The 19,008-nt window shown below is 36.2% G+C and overlaps 1 protein-coding gene across 3 annotated transcripts in view; it reads left to right on the top strand.

The window, feature by feature from the left end:
- Positions 1–19,008, top strand: part of PCCA (propionyl-CoA carboxylase subunit alpha) — a 370,033-nt gene that overhangs the window by 265,604 nt on the left and 85,421 nt on the right. For all 3 annotated transcript variants that reach the window (XM_061170561.1, XM_061170560.1, XM_061170559.1), the window contains one exon: positions 17,333–17,431. In XM_061170561.1, coding sequence (XP_061026544.1) covers positions 17,333–17,431 — 99 coding nt within the window. The remainder of the gene's footprint in view (positions 1–17,332; positions 17,432–19,008) is intronic.

The raw sequence follows: 19,008 nt of genomic DNA, 5'->3' as shown, positions 1-19,008 counted from the left end.
TTTCTAGGCAGTGTGATTATAACAGGAGCTTTCTAAAGATACTTCCTTAATCGAAAGGAATGACTCCCGGATGGAATTTTTAATCACTGGGGTGGGTCTTTGTGCCTGTTCTGTCTGTATGAGGACCACCCCTTACAGAGTATTAACAATTGTAGGGTTGTGTAATGATTGATCTTAGCATTTTTGTCCTAGAGATAATGATGTATTTTCCTTCAGTAGAAATACTTTCCATAAAGAAAGTGTTTTTCTTTATGTGAGTTAGGAGATGGTGTGACTCTTGTTTGCCTTATGTTTGCTCCTGTAGGTATTTCTATGTGTTTTTGGTCCCCTCTCCACCTCCAAATGATTTAGAATTACCTGTGTTAAAAAGTAGAGTTGAGTCTTGTTTCATTCACTCGGAGGTCCCTTTTGCAAAGGAGTATCTAGGGAGAGAAGCTTGCTAGAGGCTTCAGCTTGAAAGTTAAGGGCTGAAAACAGTCACTGTCACCCTTCCTTTTTCTACTGGTTATTACATAGATGAGTAGTTTATATAAATTTTGTACTCTGCTTTTAATCAAAGTTCCCTTGAGATTTATTGCAATCAAGTAAACAAACTTTTTAGAAGGTGTTTAAGATGTTAATTCTAGACTAGTAAGAAGTGGAGAAGCCAAGATAAATTTTTAGACTATTGCTTCTTTTTCCATGCTTTTGGGCTGTCCAGAGGATTGATTTGGGTTGATCCTTATTTCAAAGTAGCATTGCTTGAAATATTTTAGATTTTTAATAGCTTTCTAAGGAATTAAAATGTAAAAACAATTTCACTATTTCTTTTTTAGTTTGTAGCTCTGGAGGAATGAATGTTGTTTGCTCATTAATCTCCTGTACTATTCTCGATTGTTCTCCATTCATCCCTTTCCTTGTTAGCTTTTAGTATGGCCACTATAGATGTATTATGTCTAGTAACTGCTACCAGAACTGATGTATTATATTAGCCCTGGCCTTTTTCAAGGCTCCTGGAAAAGTGCCAGGCTTACTCTCCTTTCTGTTTGGGAGCATAGTTTTACAAATAATAGAGTGGTCTTACTTTGTTTGTAATCATCAGAATTAAAAGGATTTATCTAACAATTTGAATGGATGATTTTATTTGTGTGGACATGAAAGTGAATGGGATAGAATTTTAAATAGCATTTAAAATTTGTTTTGAAACTCTGTCTGTCTGCCTCTAAATGACCTCTGTTAAATGTGCTTGGATGCGTACCTGCGAGTAAGGTTTGGGATGTTCACCTCTGAAATACTAGATCCTTTGTAGATTTTGTTTCATCAGAGGGCTGATGGAGTCCTTTATGTTGTTGGATAACTGTAATCTGCTATTATAAGCACATATGGATTTTTTAAATACAGGTATTATCAACACTTTATAGGACATTGTGACTAAACATATTTTTACTTAAAAGTTATTTTATTGGTCTTACCAAAAGCTGTCTTGGGTGTTTTGAATCAGAATTATATTGTCAGTGGTCAGCAGTCTAAAATAAAAGCCACTTATCTGTATGACATATAGTAAGAGTATGAAAGCAAGTCATTATGCTTTTATCTGCTTTATGTTGTGCTATTTAAGTTAAAAACATAGCTTGGGAGCTTTCCAGTAATTCTGTAATCATGAAAATAAAAGATTTTCTATCTCCCGGAATTAGATACTTTTTAATACAACAGGTACTCATCTAGGACACACTGATCTTCACCATCAAAGCACTGTGCTAGGCTCTTCGTGAGGGACATGAAGGAACAAGACATCAACCAGCCTTCGTGAGGTTGGTTGGGAGGTGTTGGGATCAGTGCACTAATGATTGTGACACAAGGCATAATTTGATAAGTATATAGAAATACAAAATGTTATAGAAATTCCAAAAAAAAGGAAAGATACTGTCCAGTTTAGCAGAGGACTAGAGATGATGTAGCTGGCTTCAGGGGGGATGGAGCAGAAAGTCAAGAGCAAACTGACACAATAAAGAACTTAATATCATAGGTAATGAATGGACGGTAGATATCTGTTAGGCTGAGCTGACTGTTCCAAGTTTAGGAAATAGTGGGAATAAAGATCAGGGAATAGGGCCTGTGCACGTTTGTTGAATGTAAGAGAAAGAGGGGAGAAAAACTGGAACTATAGGTCGCTAGATGGAGACCATTAGTACACAAGACCTTGAGGGCCACATTGAGAAGTTAAAATTGTATTTATTAAGCAACCAGAAGCCAAGAAAGATTTTGAGCTGAGAAAACTCATAAGACACAATAAAGCTACATTATTGACTGGTTAGTGGAAATAAATAGAATTGTAGAAGACGGGTGATAGGGCTTTGGGAAGGTTTTCTGTTTGGATGGGTTGAGAGCAGGAAAAGAAAGAAAGGAAAAGAGTTTGTATTTAGCCTACTAGTTGATAACAGAATTTGGGGAGGTAGACTAGTGAGATGTCAGCAATAGTGGGAGGAGAAAGGGCCAAGCAAGTCAAACTTAGTGGATGGAGTATTTTTCAGAATGAGTCAGCTTTTGTCAGCCCCACTTGTGACATGACTCTGTCTGTAAACCGTCTCTCCCTATGGCCACGTTGGCTTGATTAATTGACAGTGTGGACTGGAATTCTTTGGTACCAAGCAGGACTGTCCAAATAGTTGGCCTGACCCGAAGATCTATTTTCTTTAACTTTTTATGGAAAATTAAAAGTATACACAAAATTGAGAGAATAGTACAATGAGTACCATGCACCATTTTTGTTTTACCTAGCCTTGCTCACCTTTTAAAAATTTACCTGGAGTATTTTAAGGCAGATACCGCATATTCTACAAATCGATGCTTTTTTTTTTTTTTTTAGGTTTGTTGTGTTGCAGAAGATCTTCCAGTGTCCTAAATTTGCAAACCTGTGTCCGCACCTAGTACACTGTTCCTTTTTTATCCAAAGAGAAACCTATTTCTTTTTAAATTTCACATCAGTATCAAATCAGTTGACCTTTTAAAAGTTGAAGCACCTGAAATATATTTAGGAAAGAAGATACATGTGTATGTTGGACAAACTGAGAAAGACAAAAGTAGCAAACTTATTGTTAGGTGGATAAGGGAAAGCTGGTTTTCACTGTCAGAGAAGAGAGATACAAATGTAGAATTGGGGAGACTAGGATTGGAATCAGAGGGATCAGTGTGAAGTCAGGATTTTTTATAGGTAGATATAGAAACAGACCTGGATGCATTTACTAAGTGCTTAATGTTACCGTGGACAGACTTGGCAGAAGCCATCTCAATCAATGACAGAGTCACCTCATTGGTAATGGGACAGGTTGACATCATGTGTCTCCTGGTATGATGCTAAATAAAATACAACATCACTTCTGTAGTGGTCCTGGTAAAAATTAATTAACATGAGGAAGCATTTTCCCAAATTGAGAGATGCTCCGCAAAGTAACTGGTCCCTATTCTTCAAAAAGTTCAAGCTCATGAAAGACAAACCAAATTCAAGGAAATGTTCCAGATGGACAGAGACCAAAGAGACTTGACAAAAATGAATGTTATTTTAAAGACCTGCAAAAAAAAAAAAAAGGCTGGTGGTGGGGGTGGGGAGCGGCGGGGAGAGAGAGAGAGAGAGAGGCTTGACAACTAAATGCAGGAACCTAAATTAGAAACTGGACATACCATAAAGGTCATTATTGGGGCAATTGGCAATATTTGAATAGGGTTTGTGGATTCAGTAGTAATATTGGATCAATATTAACTTCCTGATTTTGCTGGTTGTACTGTGCTTGTGTACAGAAAGCATCCTCCTACTTAGGGGTATTAAAGGGCAATGAAACATCATAACACTTATTCTTTTCTGCCAAAAAAATTAACAACTGGGGAATCTAAGCTTGATATACTATTGCTATAATTATTATGTATATTTGAACTTATTTCACAGAAAAGGAACAACTTAAAAAATACTTTCCCAGGCCATTCATTAGAATGGTAGAACTTGATTGCACCTTTTTCCTATTTCCTGTTAGGACCAATGAAGGAATATTGGTAACTCTGTTAACCTTACTTACCAGTAGGGTTATGCCAATGGTTTATAGAGCCGATAAGCTGCCTTATTGACTCTTTGCAAGTGCATTGTTTATTACAATCAATTTAATAGACAGATTTTTACCAGGGTCTTCCTTGAGATATAACGGATACTTGCAGAGTAAAAGGCTGATTGTTAGCTTATTCACTGAATGGCTTTGATATGTAGGTCTTGGGTATCAGTTCATGAATCTGACCTTTACCTATCAAAGAAACTGGTATAAACCATGATAGGAAAAAAAAGGAGAGAAGTTATTTTATTGTTCATCCTTATAAAACATTCTGTTGGGTTTCCCTGGTGGCGCAGTGGTTGAGAGTCTGCCTGCCAATGCAGGGGACACGGGTTCGAGCCCTGGTCTGGGAAGATCCCACATGCCGTGGAGCAACTAGGCCCGTGAGCTACAACTACTGAGCCTGCGCGTCTGGAGCCTGTGCTCCGCAACAAGAGAGGCCACGATAGTGAGAGGTCCGCGCACCGTGATGAAGAGTGGCCCGCGCTTGCCGCAACTAGAGAAAGCCCTCGCACAGAAACGAAGACCCAACACAGCCATAAATAAATAAACAAATAAATTTTTTAAAAAAATTTAAAAAACAAAAAAAAACATTCTGTTATTAGATTTGTACCTCATGAAAAGTTTTAAGGACATAAAATGTATACTAATTTTGGGGGAGTAAATTTGCTACTATAATTTTAAGATACAAACATAAAACTATCAAATATATGTTACTGGTATTACACTGTAAAAAAAGAGATAAAAAATATCTTAGTATATCTATTAGGAATAATGTCACTGAAGGCCGCAGAGGCTGTGAAGAGAGGACAGAACTGCTGAATAATCTTTGGTAGATAGGAACATGGAAAACAGAATATCAAATATATTTGTTTTGGGCCAAGAGAAATAGTATATTAGGACAAACTGTGTGTCTAAGGGTAATACTAGAATGTTAAACAGTCACAGATAGATATTATATAATGTAGGTAAGATTAAGAAATAGCATGTCACAATTGCAGTGTATAGGAATTTAGGAGTGGGAAGACTTAGACATTGTCGTAAAGTCCCATAGCCTGCTTAGTTCATGCGCGGGTTCTGTGGTGGTGAACCACCAGCTTTGATAATGGGATTTTATCGGGGGATGTTTGTGGTAGCAAAATACATATGAAATGCAAAATAAATGCTGATAGAAATCAGATGAAATTAAAAGGCTAAATAATGGAGGCGGTATTAATGGAAGAACAAGCAAAAGTAGGTATGCTTGGAAAAGGAGAAAAATAGATTGAGAATAATCATTATTGTGGGAAGAGTACATGGTACCAGTAAATTGAACTAGCAACAACAAATAGAATTTATTTAGGACTTATTGTGTGCCAGATACTGTTCTAAGTGCTTGACTTTTTTCCTCAACCACTCTATGAGAATAGATTTTACATATGAAGAAACAGACATGAATAATTGGGTAACTTGTGTGGAGCTGAGGTTCAGATGCAAGCATTCTGACTATCGACAACAATACTACATAGAAAACACAGGATTCCACCATGATTTGGTAGATTTGGTAGGTGAAGTAAAGGCAGCTTCAGTTGCTCCTTATGTTAAGCTCATCCACCTAGAGTTATTCATTAAGCTGATATAATTTACAGTATTATCTGTAGAGAATGACCTTTTCACACCAATCCAAAAGAAAGTACGACTATAATTAAACTGTGGGCAAAATAATGTAGAATTTTAAAAAAACCATCCAACTGAAATCCAAGTTGTTACTGATCAATTAATGAGGCGATAATTAAACAGAAACTAGTCAACCTGGCTGATTGTAGATCAGTACCTAAAATTTGTCTTTGCATTTCACATCCTTTGAGATATATTTAATTACATTTATAACACATGCATACTTAATATAATCTTTTGTGACAGATTAGCAGACCTTCACCATCCTTATGTCTAATTCCTCTTGATGTTTTTGTCATTATTACATATATATTTGGGAGAGAAATAAAAGACTGTTTCCGAGGTGATAGTGATCAAGAAGAAACTTATGAAAAATGGTTGTCTCCTTTTGTTTTCAGAAAACAAGTTTTCTCATTTCTCTCTAGAAGGGCACGAGAGATATCATAACTATATTCTGGAATAATAAAGTATTTTAGTAAATAGAAGAACAGGATAAAGAAAACCTACTCTCTTTGTGTTATATTAAGATATAAGACTGTGTTATAGTTCATATTAAAATATTAAGAATTATTCATTATTATAATAGAATAAAATATTTGAGTTATTTTTCTTATAGTTTACCTGAGAAGTAAATGTTGAGGCAAATAACTTAGCAAAGTTATTAGATATAAATAATAGGAAAATTATGTGCTTCTTATTGTCAATATCTTAACTTTTAGAATTGTTTTAAAAAGTATATTTGTATTCTACATATCCAACAGCAGTTTATGTAGAAGTCAGTGAACTATGGTAATGTTAGGTGGTGGTAATATCCCACTTTAATTAACTGCATGACATACAGATTCCTTTGTTATTGGGGAGTGTGAATATACCTCATCCGTTTGATATACATCTAATAATCATATTTTTGTTAGCAATAGTTAAAGAGATAAGAACCAAAAAACCAATAAATATCTTTATCTCTAAAACAGTCTTCTTTTCTTTCAAGGTAAAATATGCACTGAGTGACTACTATGTACAAGCACTATATCTTAGTATTTAGATTTACATCTGTTACTTTTGCTTTTGACATGTGGATTTAAGTGATGTACTCTGAGGAGAATTGCAGGATAATTGCTTCTGTAACTTATATAATTTATATGGCTCTATGATTTCCTTATATATGAAATATATATATTATTTCCAGGATCCTTTCCAGCTTTATAGTCAAATCAGAAAACTGCAGATCTTTTTCCATTTTTTGTGCAGATTAATTATTTTTAAGGTAAACTCTGAAAGCCTATTAAAGGTGCAGGAACTAGTTATTCCTTTCTGAAAATTAGTTATGGCTTGATTAACAAGCAAGTCTTTTTCATCCTTGGTATTGTTTTCAGAAATAGAAGCAAGATATTCGATCGAAGTCTTTTTAAACTAGTGGCATACCTTGATTTTTATCTTAGATTTAATTCTACGTAATGCTAATCATTTTAACATTTGATGACAGAAAAAAGAATTTAGAATTTGTGTGTAACAAAAAAGAAGACTCGTATGGTGAATCAAAAACACTTCTTACAGCCTGCATTGTCCCCAATTTTTATTATTTTTGGAAATGCTTTTTGGCAAATATTTTGTTTTGTAAGTTTTACATTCCTAATGTTGAAAAAAACTGTTTAGCAGGTGCCTGCTCCAATAGAAGCTATAACTGTGTCATGAGGTATCTCTGAGGAAGTGCCTTTTTTGTTTTTTAATGGTAAAGGATGTAAGTAATCTCTCTCAAATGTCAGATTAATTTAGGGTGTGTACTTTCTTTTTCCCTTATGATTACGTAGGTAGGAAAATTGAATGTTCCAAACAGCTCATGGAAAATATTCCACATCAACATTGTTTGTACCACAAATACAGTTAAATGCTTTTAATGGAATACAAAGTTACAGGTAGATTGTTAAATATGAGAAAATGCTTTCTTGAAATAGGAAGGAAATTGTGTTTTTGAACAGTTGTTTCAAACATCATAAATACTCTTATTTTGAATAATTTTCATCTAAACTGATCTCTTTGATTAAGCCAGGGGAAAGTTATCAGAAAATAGAGCATGTTGAGATGAATTTCATGAATTCCACCCACCACAGCCTTGCTCTGATTAATTCAAATTTATAATGTCAATATTTTAAATAGAATTTAATCTTGAAATGATTACAGAATGGTGTGAAATGTGTCCTTATACTAAAGATTACAGTAGTATATGTCTTTTTAGAGTTTACACTTTTCAAAAGCTGGCAGGACCTCCATTTGGATGTTCTCACATTGTCTTTATTTCCCCTTTATCTCTGATGTTGTAAATGATTAGTTTTATGATTATTCTGCTTATGGTGAGGGGAGCCAATTGTAGATATGGAAGAATATATGTGGGAAGATGTGTCTTTCTCAGTAGTCCAGGTGCGAGATGGTGGCAGGTTTGGGTAAGGCAGTAGTGGTGCAGATGGAGAGAAGCTGGGCATGTTTGAAAGCCTCTTGAGTCATCTGTTACTCCTAAACCTATTTCCTATGCTCTTCGGCATAATCTCTCTACTTGCTCTCAACCTTTTTCCACTGTGCCTTCTGTATCTCTTGCTTTGTCATCAACAAAGTCCCCTGGATTCTCAGCCTTTTCTCTGAATGTTCCGCCTCTTAACTTGCCTTAACAGAAAGAAACCTGGTGGGAGATTTGCTGTCATACTGCATGCACCTCAGAGATGGGAGTTGGGAATGTTTTTCTCCTCGTGTCACTCTAGATAACTGTTCCCCTCCCTCTTATAAAACCCTTGTTCTTTGAAGCTCACTTTCATTGGTCTACATCACCACCTCCCCTTCCTCTTGTCAACCTTCATGTTCCCTCCCCTGCATCCCTCCCCCTGCAACTGAAGACTAGCAATCAGTTCATGGTCTGTTTCTCTGCCTCAACACAACCATTAGTCCTTATGTTTTCCCTCCATTCATGAATCCACTCCCGTTTTTCTATCATTTATCCAGCTTAGATTCCCTGGCCTATAATTGTAGTCATTCACTTAACAAATACCCTTAACTTCTTCAACCCCTTCATTCTTCCATCAATACCAAACTCAAATGAACTCAACCTCTTGCTTGCTTTATGCCCATCTCAAACAACGTACCTGAGCATTGCTGGAGGATGGTCCATACCATTACCTGGGCACAGCGTCTCACTGCAGCTGCGCTTTGAACCCTGTGTGGCAGTTTTGCTGTTTTTCCAAAAGGTCACTCTTCTCCCTTTTCCTCAGTGACTATTTCATATCTTGACCTCTGTGTTCCCAGTTCCCAGTTTCCTTCCCCAGTTTATATTACTCCTGAATATCCTACTTCTCTCCACTACCAGTAGTCTAGACCTGGTCCCCATAATTTTTATTTTTGTTTCATCTAATGCATTCTCCAAGCTGTAGCCAGAATGATCTTTTAAAAATACAAAGCTAATGATGTCACTCTCCAGTTGGAATCCTTTAGTGTTTCCCACTGTTCCGTCCTCTCTCTCTCAGTGCTATGTTCTCCTTGGTTTCCTGTCTTCTGCACACTGGTTTCAAATAAGCTAAGCTCTTTCTTGCCTCAGGGATTTTTTTTCTACATGATAGTCTCTCTGGATATTCCCACCTACCACTACCACGTTAACTCCCACTCACTCTTCAGATCTTAGCTTAAAGATCACCTCCTTAGAGAGGTCTTCCTTCCTGCTGAGAAGTAAAGAGTAATGAGGATAAGAAGAGAGTATAAAAATTGCTGAAGAAGATTTGTGACCTTTCAGAATACAGTTTTAGCAGCCAGATTGTAGAAGGTTAAGGGGAAAGGTATGTGGTAAGAAAGTAGGTACAGAGCAACTTATTCTAGAACCTGTCAGGGAGAAGAGGAGAATAAATAGTTTGGTGGTTGGAGGGCATAGTGGGCCAAGTGCACGTGCTTTGAAAATATGGGAATCCTGTGTGTGCTTGAAAACAGAGGGGAAGCAGCCAGTGTGTGAATGTCAGTAGAGGAAAGAAGATGGTTGATGATGCATGAAAATAACAGGACTTATGTCTCATGGCTTCAGTTTTGGCAAGGAGAAGAGGAGGTCATCTGCCAAGAGTGTGGGTCAGTATTAGATGATAATTAATGTAAAGTTGTGCACTTGAGTCCTATGCCTGTTTAAAGACGTAAAATCTTTATGTTTGAGTTAGTGTTTCTAAATAGAGATGTTGAGTCTTTGGATTGTTTTTTAAATACAGAGTTTTGAAATAATTTAAAATATTATAGTGTTTTCATGGTGCTAGAACAGTTCCACAATATTGTCTGCCTTGAAAGGTGTGAAATTTTATTTGAGCCCCAGAGTTTTATGTCATTTGTCACTTCACTCTTGGTCTCTCTTATCCCCACACTGAATTTTACTTAATTTGTTAAGTTTTATTGCCTATTAAAGGAAGGATCTTAAAAACTTCCAACCTCAAACAGAGGTCTTTGAGCAAAACAAAAATCCCTTTCCTGTACTAGAATTTGCCATATCAGAAATTAACTCTCTAAATATATCTTAAATAAAAGGGCTTTGCAGCCATCAAACTGTAGAATTTGAGACCTGGAAGAGATCTTCACCATTGCTGGTTTAACTCCCTCATTTTCAGATGAGAATGAGAGTTGAGAAAGAGAGATTGTCTGAAATGTGTTGTCAGCTTGGGTGTTGTAGATGAAATCAGTAAATCTACAACCAGAGAAATTGAAAAGAGTATTGCTCTGTTAACCAAAATGAAGTTTTAAAACAACAGCTACTATTTATTGTGTGCTGTTAGTGAAAGATCTAAAGTAGGTATTGATTGTATGCTATGATGAAAGAGGAATTAGGCACTTACACTTCTCCTCACTTAAAATATTTTTATAAAATACATATACATATACAATTTTATACATACATAAAATTCAAAAAGTGTGAGTGGGTTTGCAGTGAAAAGCAAGCTTCCCTTCCATCCCTGTCCCTCAGCCACTCTGCTCCTCTTATACATTTGTCCAGCGATATTCTATGCATTTAAAACACACACTTAAAGGGTTTTTCCTTAATAAATGATAGCATATTTTATATAGTATTCTGTATTTTCTTGGGGATGGTTTCATATCAGTATGTATAGAGATGCCTCATTTTTAAAGAAGGGGCACTAGGTTCTTATATGCTGCAGGTTATGTTTATATGATACACTTTAAGGACAGCTTGGCTGGGTATAAAAAGAGAATGTTGGGGGGCAACATTTTGTTTTCGTACTTATACCACATTGCTCTGTGGTCTTCTGTATCAGTGTTGCTCTTGAGAAGTTAGGCTGACCTGAGTGTTTTCCTTGCTTGTGCATGATTTCTTATTTTTGCCTAAATAGCCACATAATTATTTCTTTATTCTTGAAGTTCCATAATCATCATGATCTACAAATTCAAGGTTTTATTTATTTTGCAAAGCTTTACCCTAAATTAATCTACATTTACTCTTTCTTTCTTTCTTTCCTTTTTTTTGGGCTGTGCCACGCAGCTTGTGGGATCTTAGTTCTCCCAACCAGGGATTGAACCCAGGCCCTCAGCAGTGAAAGCACTGAGTCCTAGCCTCTGGACTGCCAGGGAATTCCCTGTTCTTTCTTTATAGCATTTTCGAAGGAGAATTTGTATATACTTTGGATCCCATTTCTCCCTCCTCCATATCTATTGTCTTCTCTATAAATTGTTTTTATATTGTTGGTCTTTTCCACTTTGTTTTATATGATTTCTGTATGTCCTTTTCTTTCTTTTTAGTCACATTTATTCTATTTTTAGTGCTTCTTAATGTGGCTTTTATCTCTATAATGTTATTTTTCTCTTCATTTTTTTCTGAGTTCTGCCAGCTTGATTTTCATTTCCTTCTGTTGTTGTTCAATCTCTTCTTTGAACCTTTGTTTTTCTTCTTTGAGCTCATTTTTTTAAAGAAGGGTCACGTTTCCTATGGTTGTCTTTGAGACTTTGGAGAATTATTTATCTGAACTCTTCCTGTGTTTCTTTGAGGAGTTCTTGTGTTACATGCTCTTTATTTACCTTTTTCTTTTTACAAATTTTTTTTTGAGAATTGTGTGCAAAGATTCAGTATTGATTGTTTTCTGATTATTATTTATGTTGCAGTAAGGTAAGTGGTTGGTTATAAGCATGGGCAGCCTACAGCTTTTCCTTGTCAAGCTTGTTACCCTAATACCCTCTCACCATATCTGTTATTTCCTTTGCCCTAGATTTCATTTCCCATTAGTTTTGGCATTGAAAAGATAGGGTGGTTCTTTATGTCAGGTTCTCAGTGTCGTAATAGTGAAATGCCACTTACACTCTGCATCTGCTGCTTCAGTCCTCTTGGCTGAAGAGTTAGGTGTAAACAATATGTATGGCATAGTAACAAGAATTCTTCAGTGGTCTGCCCCCATCTTTTTATGGTATTAAACTGTGGTTTAAAGAGACATTCCCTACCTCTCCTACGGCTTATACTTACATCTAGCTTCCACTCATCTAATGATAGCATCAGTAGAATCATTGCATCTACTGTTCAGAACTATGGGAGTTTTGTTTTGTTGTTTGTTTTTGTTGTTTAGAAATCTGTTTATTGTTTGAGGCCTGACAAGGCATGTGATGGCTTTCAGCATGTTCTCTTTCCTCATTTAAAATTTGCAGATATGTTTCATAGCTTAGGATTTGGAGCTATCCCTTCAGTTATATAGTGAAGTTGCAAATTTAGACTCATTACTTACCAGGAGTATAAGGAAATGTAGTTTTTTTGTTTTTTTTTTTAATCACATATGATCTTTAGTAGGGGGCAAGAAAGAAAGAACTTGCTAATAAGCAGGATCTTGATCTCTTTTGGTTTAACTAGTTTCTTTCAGGGACTATAGTACTTCAGGTTTCTTCCCCTCCCTCCCCCCTTCCACTAAGGTATGGATTCTGGGTGAATGTGAGAGGGGCCTTTGGGGATGCAGTCACATTGGTCTCATAACCATGGAGGTGGGACAGAGAACTCAGACCCACAGTGTCCTTGCAAGGCTTTGCTGCAAGGACCTGGACCGGTGACTGTTGATCCTATTTGTCATCAAAGAGGCTACTGCTACCCGTAGTCCTGATTGCTATTTGCCTTCAGTCATGGAGTCCCCAGTTCTATGTGGTCTTTATCCTGACCCAGACTCTCTCTAGTCATCTCAGTAGGACAGGTAGAAACTTTTAGATTCCTACTACTGTGATGTACTGGGGTCATCTTTCCAGCCTGTTTCTCCATCAGTGCTATACTGTTATTTCCACTATGTTCCAGAAGTAGACCTCTAGCCCAGATATTTTTAGGGTACTTGATACCAGTCAGAATACCATCTCTCTCTACTGCCACCCTATACCTGTTCCCAAGGATCCATGAAAAAGAGGAAATGGGGCTACTGTGATCTCTCCATCTTCTGTCTTTCCTTCATGTAATTTAATTTTCATGTTTCTGTCTGGAAGGAACTTGCGTTCTGTCCTTCTTGCCAAGGTAACATTCACATCCACTCATCCAGTAGCAGAGGATACAGGGAGAGAAATCGATTTATCAGGAAAGGAAGATAAATCAAAGGTAGTTCAAAAATATTGTTTTCAGTGTTTGAAGAGGTATGTTTTTTCCTTTTGTTTTCATTTTTTAAAAGTCAGATTTATTGAGGTATAATCTGTATAAAATTTACTCTTTTTAATTGTGTGGTTTGGTTGAGTTTTGACAAAATATATAGTTGTGTAATTACCACCAATATCAAGATTTAGGACATTTCCATCACCCCAAAAATTTCCCTCATGCCCCTTCCTAGTCAGTCACCCTCCTACCCTTGGCTCCTACCAACCACTGGTCTGATTTCTGCCATATAATGTCATATACATGGGATCACACAGTGTGTATTCTTTTGTGTCAGCCTTCTTTCACTTAGCGTAATGTTTTTGAAATGCTTATTGCTAGTTACAAATCATTGTGTGGATATACCATATTTGTTTATCCATTATTCAATTCATTTGGACTTTTGGGTTTTTTCCAGTTTGAGGCTGATGTAAACACTCTGCTATATATATTCTGCTATCATAAACAAGCTTCTATGAGCTTTCATGTATAGGTCTTTGTGTGTACATATCCTTTCAATTCTCTGGGGTTTTCTAAAGTGGGTCTACTATTTTGCATTCCTACCAGCAATGTATGAAAGTTTCAATTGCTCCACATGTTTACCAGCTCCTAGTATTACCACTCTGTTTAATTTTAGCCACTCTAGTGGATGTGGAACACTGTTTCATTATAACTTTAATTTGCCTTTCCCTAATGACCATTTCATAATTTTGAGTGTCTTTTCATGTGCTTGTCATCTGTCTCTCTTCTTTGATGAAGTGTCTATTCAAATCTTTCGTCCATTAAAAAAAAAAATGAGTTGGTTTTGTTATTGCATTATAAGTTCTTTATATATTTTGGATACAAGTCCATTATTTTGCATATATTTTGTCACAACCTGTGGCTTGACTTTCCTTTTGTTAAAAGTGTCTTTCAAACAGAAGTTTGTAATTTTGATGAAGTTAAATTCATCTATTTTTTCTCATAAGATTTGCATTTTTTGTATCCTAAGAAATCTTTGCCTGGCCCTAAGTCATAAAAATTTTCTCTCATGTTTTCCAAAAGTTTTATAGTTTTAGGCTTTGCATTTAGTTTTAATTGTTTTGAATTGATTTTTATTTTTAATGGTATGGGGTAAGGACCAGGGTTTATTTTTTTACATATGAATGTTCAATTGTTGTTGATAAACTATACTTTATTTAATATCTTGGCACCTTTTTTGAAAATCAACTAGGCATTTATATGTGGGTCTCTGAACTCTCAAGTTTGTTCTGTTAATGAGTATGTCTGTTCTTACACCAGTGTCTTGATCACTGTAGCTTTATGGGGAGTCTTAAAATCAAGTGGCATGAGTTCTCCAAATTTGCTTATTTTTCAAAATTGTCTTCACTACCCTATATCCTTTGCTTTTCTGTATGTATTTTAGAATCAGCTTATCAATTCTACCAAAAAAAAAAAGTCTACTGTGATTTTGATTGGAATTACATTGGATATATGGATCAATTTGGGAGAGAAATTATATCTTAATAGCACTAAAACTCTTCTAATTCATGAACATGATATATGTCTCCATTTTTTAGGTCTTCTTTAATTTCTCATAAAGTAATGCTTCTGGTTTTTGAAAAAGTAAAGTCCACCGCCCATGTTTTCATTTGTTACTTATTTCTTAACAGCTTTATTGAGATATAATTCACATACCGTGTAATTTACCCATTTGAGTATAATTCAGTAGAGTGTAGTTTATTCACGGAGTTGTGCCACCATCACCACAGTCAATTTTAGAACAGTTTCATCATGTCCAACAAGAAAGCCTATTACCCATAGCCATCACCCCTCAACCTCCCCGCCCCAGTCCATTCCCCTCCCCACTCCTGCTTAACACAGCTGCTGGTTTGCTTTCTGTCTCTTCCAGATTTTTCTATTCTGGATTTCCTGTAAGTGGAACTATATAGTCTGTGGTCCTCTGTGACTGTCTTCTTGCAGTTACCATGTTTTCAAGGTTCATCTATGTTGTAGCATGTGTTAGTATTTCATCCTTTTTAAATTGCCAAATAATATTCCACCGTATGGATATATCACACTTTGTTTTGACATTCATAAAAATGGTTTATTTCAGGGTGTAACAACTTGGTTCTTCCTCTAACGTGATTTGAGTAGATTAGATTCTTTCCTCAGTTCCCCTTCATGTGCCCCAAAGATAGCAATTACGGTTTCATTGTCAGCCCTGTTGATTGGAAATTAATATCAAATTACAAATTTTAAATGGTCATCATTCAAAATCTTTCTTTACAACCTCTTTTTTAACAAATAAAACTTTTATAATTGATTATTGAGCTTTTTTAAACTTTTAAATTTAGAAGCATTTTAAAGCAATATTTCAGTTTTAGAAGATCTTTTTAGCATTTAATATTTGTAAAACTCTACCTGCTAAGAGCTTCTTTTGGAAATCTTTCATTGCTTAAGGAGATACTTAATTTGGGGGGGAAGGGCTAAATAGGATCATTTAAAATGTATCAGTGCTGCTTTAATCAAAACTATAGCCTTTTCTGCTTCTCAGATCTTTATCATGTAGTATTTTAATAGTAAGTAATCTATGAGATAGTATGATTATCTGACCTTATTTTTAAAACTAGTTTAAAGGTAAGACAGTAAAATTACTAGAGACAGGGGAAGAGAGAAAATATTTAGGACCTACCATGACAAGCATATTGGTAGAGACTTTCATATGTTAACTTATTTAATCTTTAGAGCACCCCCCTCTCAGATAGCTATTTTTACTGTGTTATGGTTTGGAAACTGAAGCTCAGAGAGGTTAAATACTCCAACTTAGTAAACAACTTTCACTTGATAAAGCAGCAATGTCAAGTGAGACCCAAGTCAGTGTGATTCCAAAGCCATTGTTTTTTCTTCCCTGTAACTGGACTGTACTGTGGGTACAGAGAGGCCACTAAACCCAGAAACGCAAGTCAGTGTGTGATATATGTCCTAATAGATACTTCAGTACATAGCCAATAACATATCTTTGGGGAAATATATATACATAAATACCTATCCAGACATATACATCTAAATAGATAGGTATACACGTATTCTTCTAAACAGTGTTAAGTCTGTGTGTCTTTGATTTTAGTGAGTGAGTATCTTTTAAGAGAATTGATAGTGAAAGAATTGTTAGGGATCATGTATCTTGGCTGTGCTACAGGTTTATTTTGAAACTTCAGCAAACTTAAATCTCTCTTTGTTAGGTTGTTTACTGTAGACTTAAAGTAGTGTTATTTTCGCTTACCTCTCATATTGAAGAGTTAGCAAATGAGTGAATGAAAAGGAAGAAGTAAGGAACGGTAGTTTTAAGTTAGCTTTGAGGGTTTTTTTCTTTCAATTACTTTTATTTATTTGGATAATAAAATTTTTCTGTTAAGAATATCTGTTTTAAAAGATTATGGGCTTTTGGGGGTAACTTCATGAATGCTGACTGGATGAAATCAGTCATTTATGATGGACAAAAATAGGACAGAAGTTTGCAAAGTTCAAATAGACTTTTGATATTCAACGCCAAAGACTTTTGCCTAATTAAAGCTTCTGTTTAATTAAGATAACAATGCATAGTCCTTCATTAAAATTAACACAGAAAAAGTTCTTTGTCGGTCCTTGGAGAGGATATTATGTGCAAGCCCTGTTGTGTGGGTCGCAAAATGTCACTGGCATTTATATGCATTACTCGTCTAATTGCAGTAAATGTAGCACGCCGGATAGGGTTAGACTTAGAAGGCTGCTTGTTACTTACTGGAAATCACTTGAAACCTCAGTACCCAGAGGCAGCTGTGCCCAGGTCCTCACCTCTCCCCAGAGATGGCTGAGAAGACTCTCATTGGACCCTGTCTTTCATGGCGAGAGCAGTAAACATGACAGGTTGTTTGGGGAGCCATCTGTTTAAAATGGCTGCTGCTTGTATGCAGCAGTGAACTTGAGATCAGTTTTCTGTCTTTCTTCATGGTAACAGTCTTATTTGGTGTCACAACAGGTGGAAGTTGATGAGTCGAAACTAAATGTGACCGGCACGTGGAACCTGGCTTCACCCTTATTGTCTGTCAACGTTGATGGCACTCAGAGGATGATACAGGTAAATGTTCTGGTGAGGTACTTAGAGGGCTCCATCAAGTCCAAAATCCTTACCAATACCTGTGTGGTTAATACTTACAGATAGAGTACGGAAAACCTACATTTTATCCACCTTATACATTTTATAGTTGAAAACATTTTTTCTTATTTTAGAAGATCTTGAGTTAAGTCCTATTCTGAGGAATCAGTGTGTTCCTTTTTCAGGCAGTCTGGGAAGGTTATGTATTATACTTTGTTATAAAGCATCCTGCGTGCTTTTCTAAAAATATTGGAAGTTTAGCAGTTTTCTTTGCCGTTGTGGGTTTTTAGTTGTAAAATATGACTTACTTTGTTACCTTTCTTTCCTCTGTAATTGAAATTGTGTGGTATTAAATCAGCAGAAGCAGAGCTGTTCGGGTTGACTTGCCATAGCACATCGATGCCTTTTAAAATCAATTAATTAATTATTTTATTTATTTATTTTTTGGCTGTGTTGGATCTTCGTTGCTGTGCGCGGGCTTTCTCTAGTTGCGGCGCGCGGGCTTCTCATTGTGGTGGCTTCTCTTGTTCCGGAGCACAGGCTCTAGGCGTGCGGGCTTCAGTAGTTGTGTCACACGGGCTCAGCAGTTGTGGCTCGCGGGCTCTAGAGCACAGGCTCAGTAGTTGTGGCGCACAGGCTTAGTTGCTCCGCGGCATGTGGGATCTTCCCGGACCAGGGCTCGAACCCGTGTCCCCTGCATTGGCAGGCAGATTCTTAACCACTGTGCCACCAGGGAAGTCCCTCAATGCCTTTTAAAAATTAAGTAATCTTAATTTGTTAACCTTTCTTTTCCCCCCAATATAAAATCTGTTGTATTGAGGAGGTGCCTTGAAATCCAGAGTTGATTGAATGTTCTTTGTAAGCAGTGTCCTTCATTTGAAAGAAGAAAATCATGAAAAGAGGTTCTGCCAAAATTCCTTTACCTCACCACATAGTTGAGGTCCAGGAAAAGCAAAACAAAACAGCACAGAACATGTGGCTCTCACATGCAGATAAAAATCCTAAACTCTCCATAGCATTAAATGCTCATTCTTTTTTTTCTATGAAAATCTTTTCACATTCCCTTAAGTTGATTTTACACAAGAAACTGATTTTTTAAGCCTAGAGAAATCAAGAAAATCACATTTAAAGATTACTGTACACCAGGTTCATATATACTTCTATTAGAAACCGTGGGGCAGAGGATTCCAGAATCTCAATAAATATTAATGACTAAACTAATTTTCAGGGTTCAATTTAGTATATTACCTTTATGGTCACAAGAAGCATTGAACTCTCAGTAATGAACCCTTTATTTTGACTTTGGTTTTGTGACTTGCTCCAGTATATTTTCTCTCTCTCATATTTTCTTTCATGTTCTAAGTAAGAGGTTTTAAACACTTGGAGACCCTTGGAAAAATTTCACTGCATAATTTCATATCACTGAGATCCAGTTATTATGTCTTCAGAAAACATGGTTTTGTTACACTTGTTTATGTTCATAGAATATACTCTGCACTGGATGTACTGTGGCTGACATTCATGTGTTTTGGTCTGGGGGACATAGTAGGACCTCTTGG

The sequence above is a fragment of the Eubalaena glacialis genome, chromosome 16 (assembly GCF_028564815.1).
Source record: "Eubalaena glacialis isolate mEubGla1 chromosome 16, mEubGla1.1.hap2.+ XY, whole genome shotgun sequence".
In the NCBI taxonomy this organism is placed as follows: Eukaryota; Metazoa; Chordata; class Mammalia; order Artiodactyla; family Balaenidae; genus Eubalaena; species Eubalaena glacialis.
The sequence above is the reverse complement of the archived record's forward strand: the minus strand, read 5'-3'. Positions and strand labels throughout refer to the sequence as shown.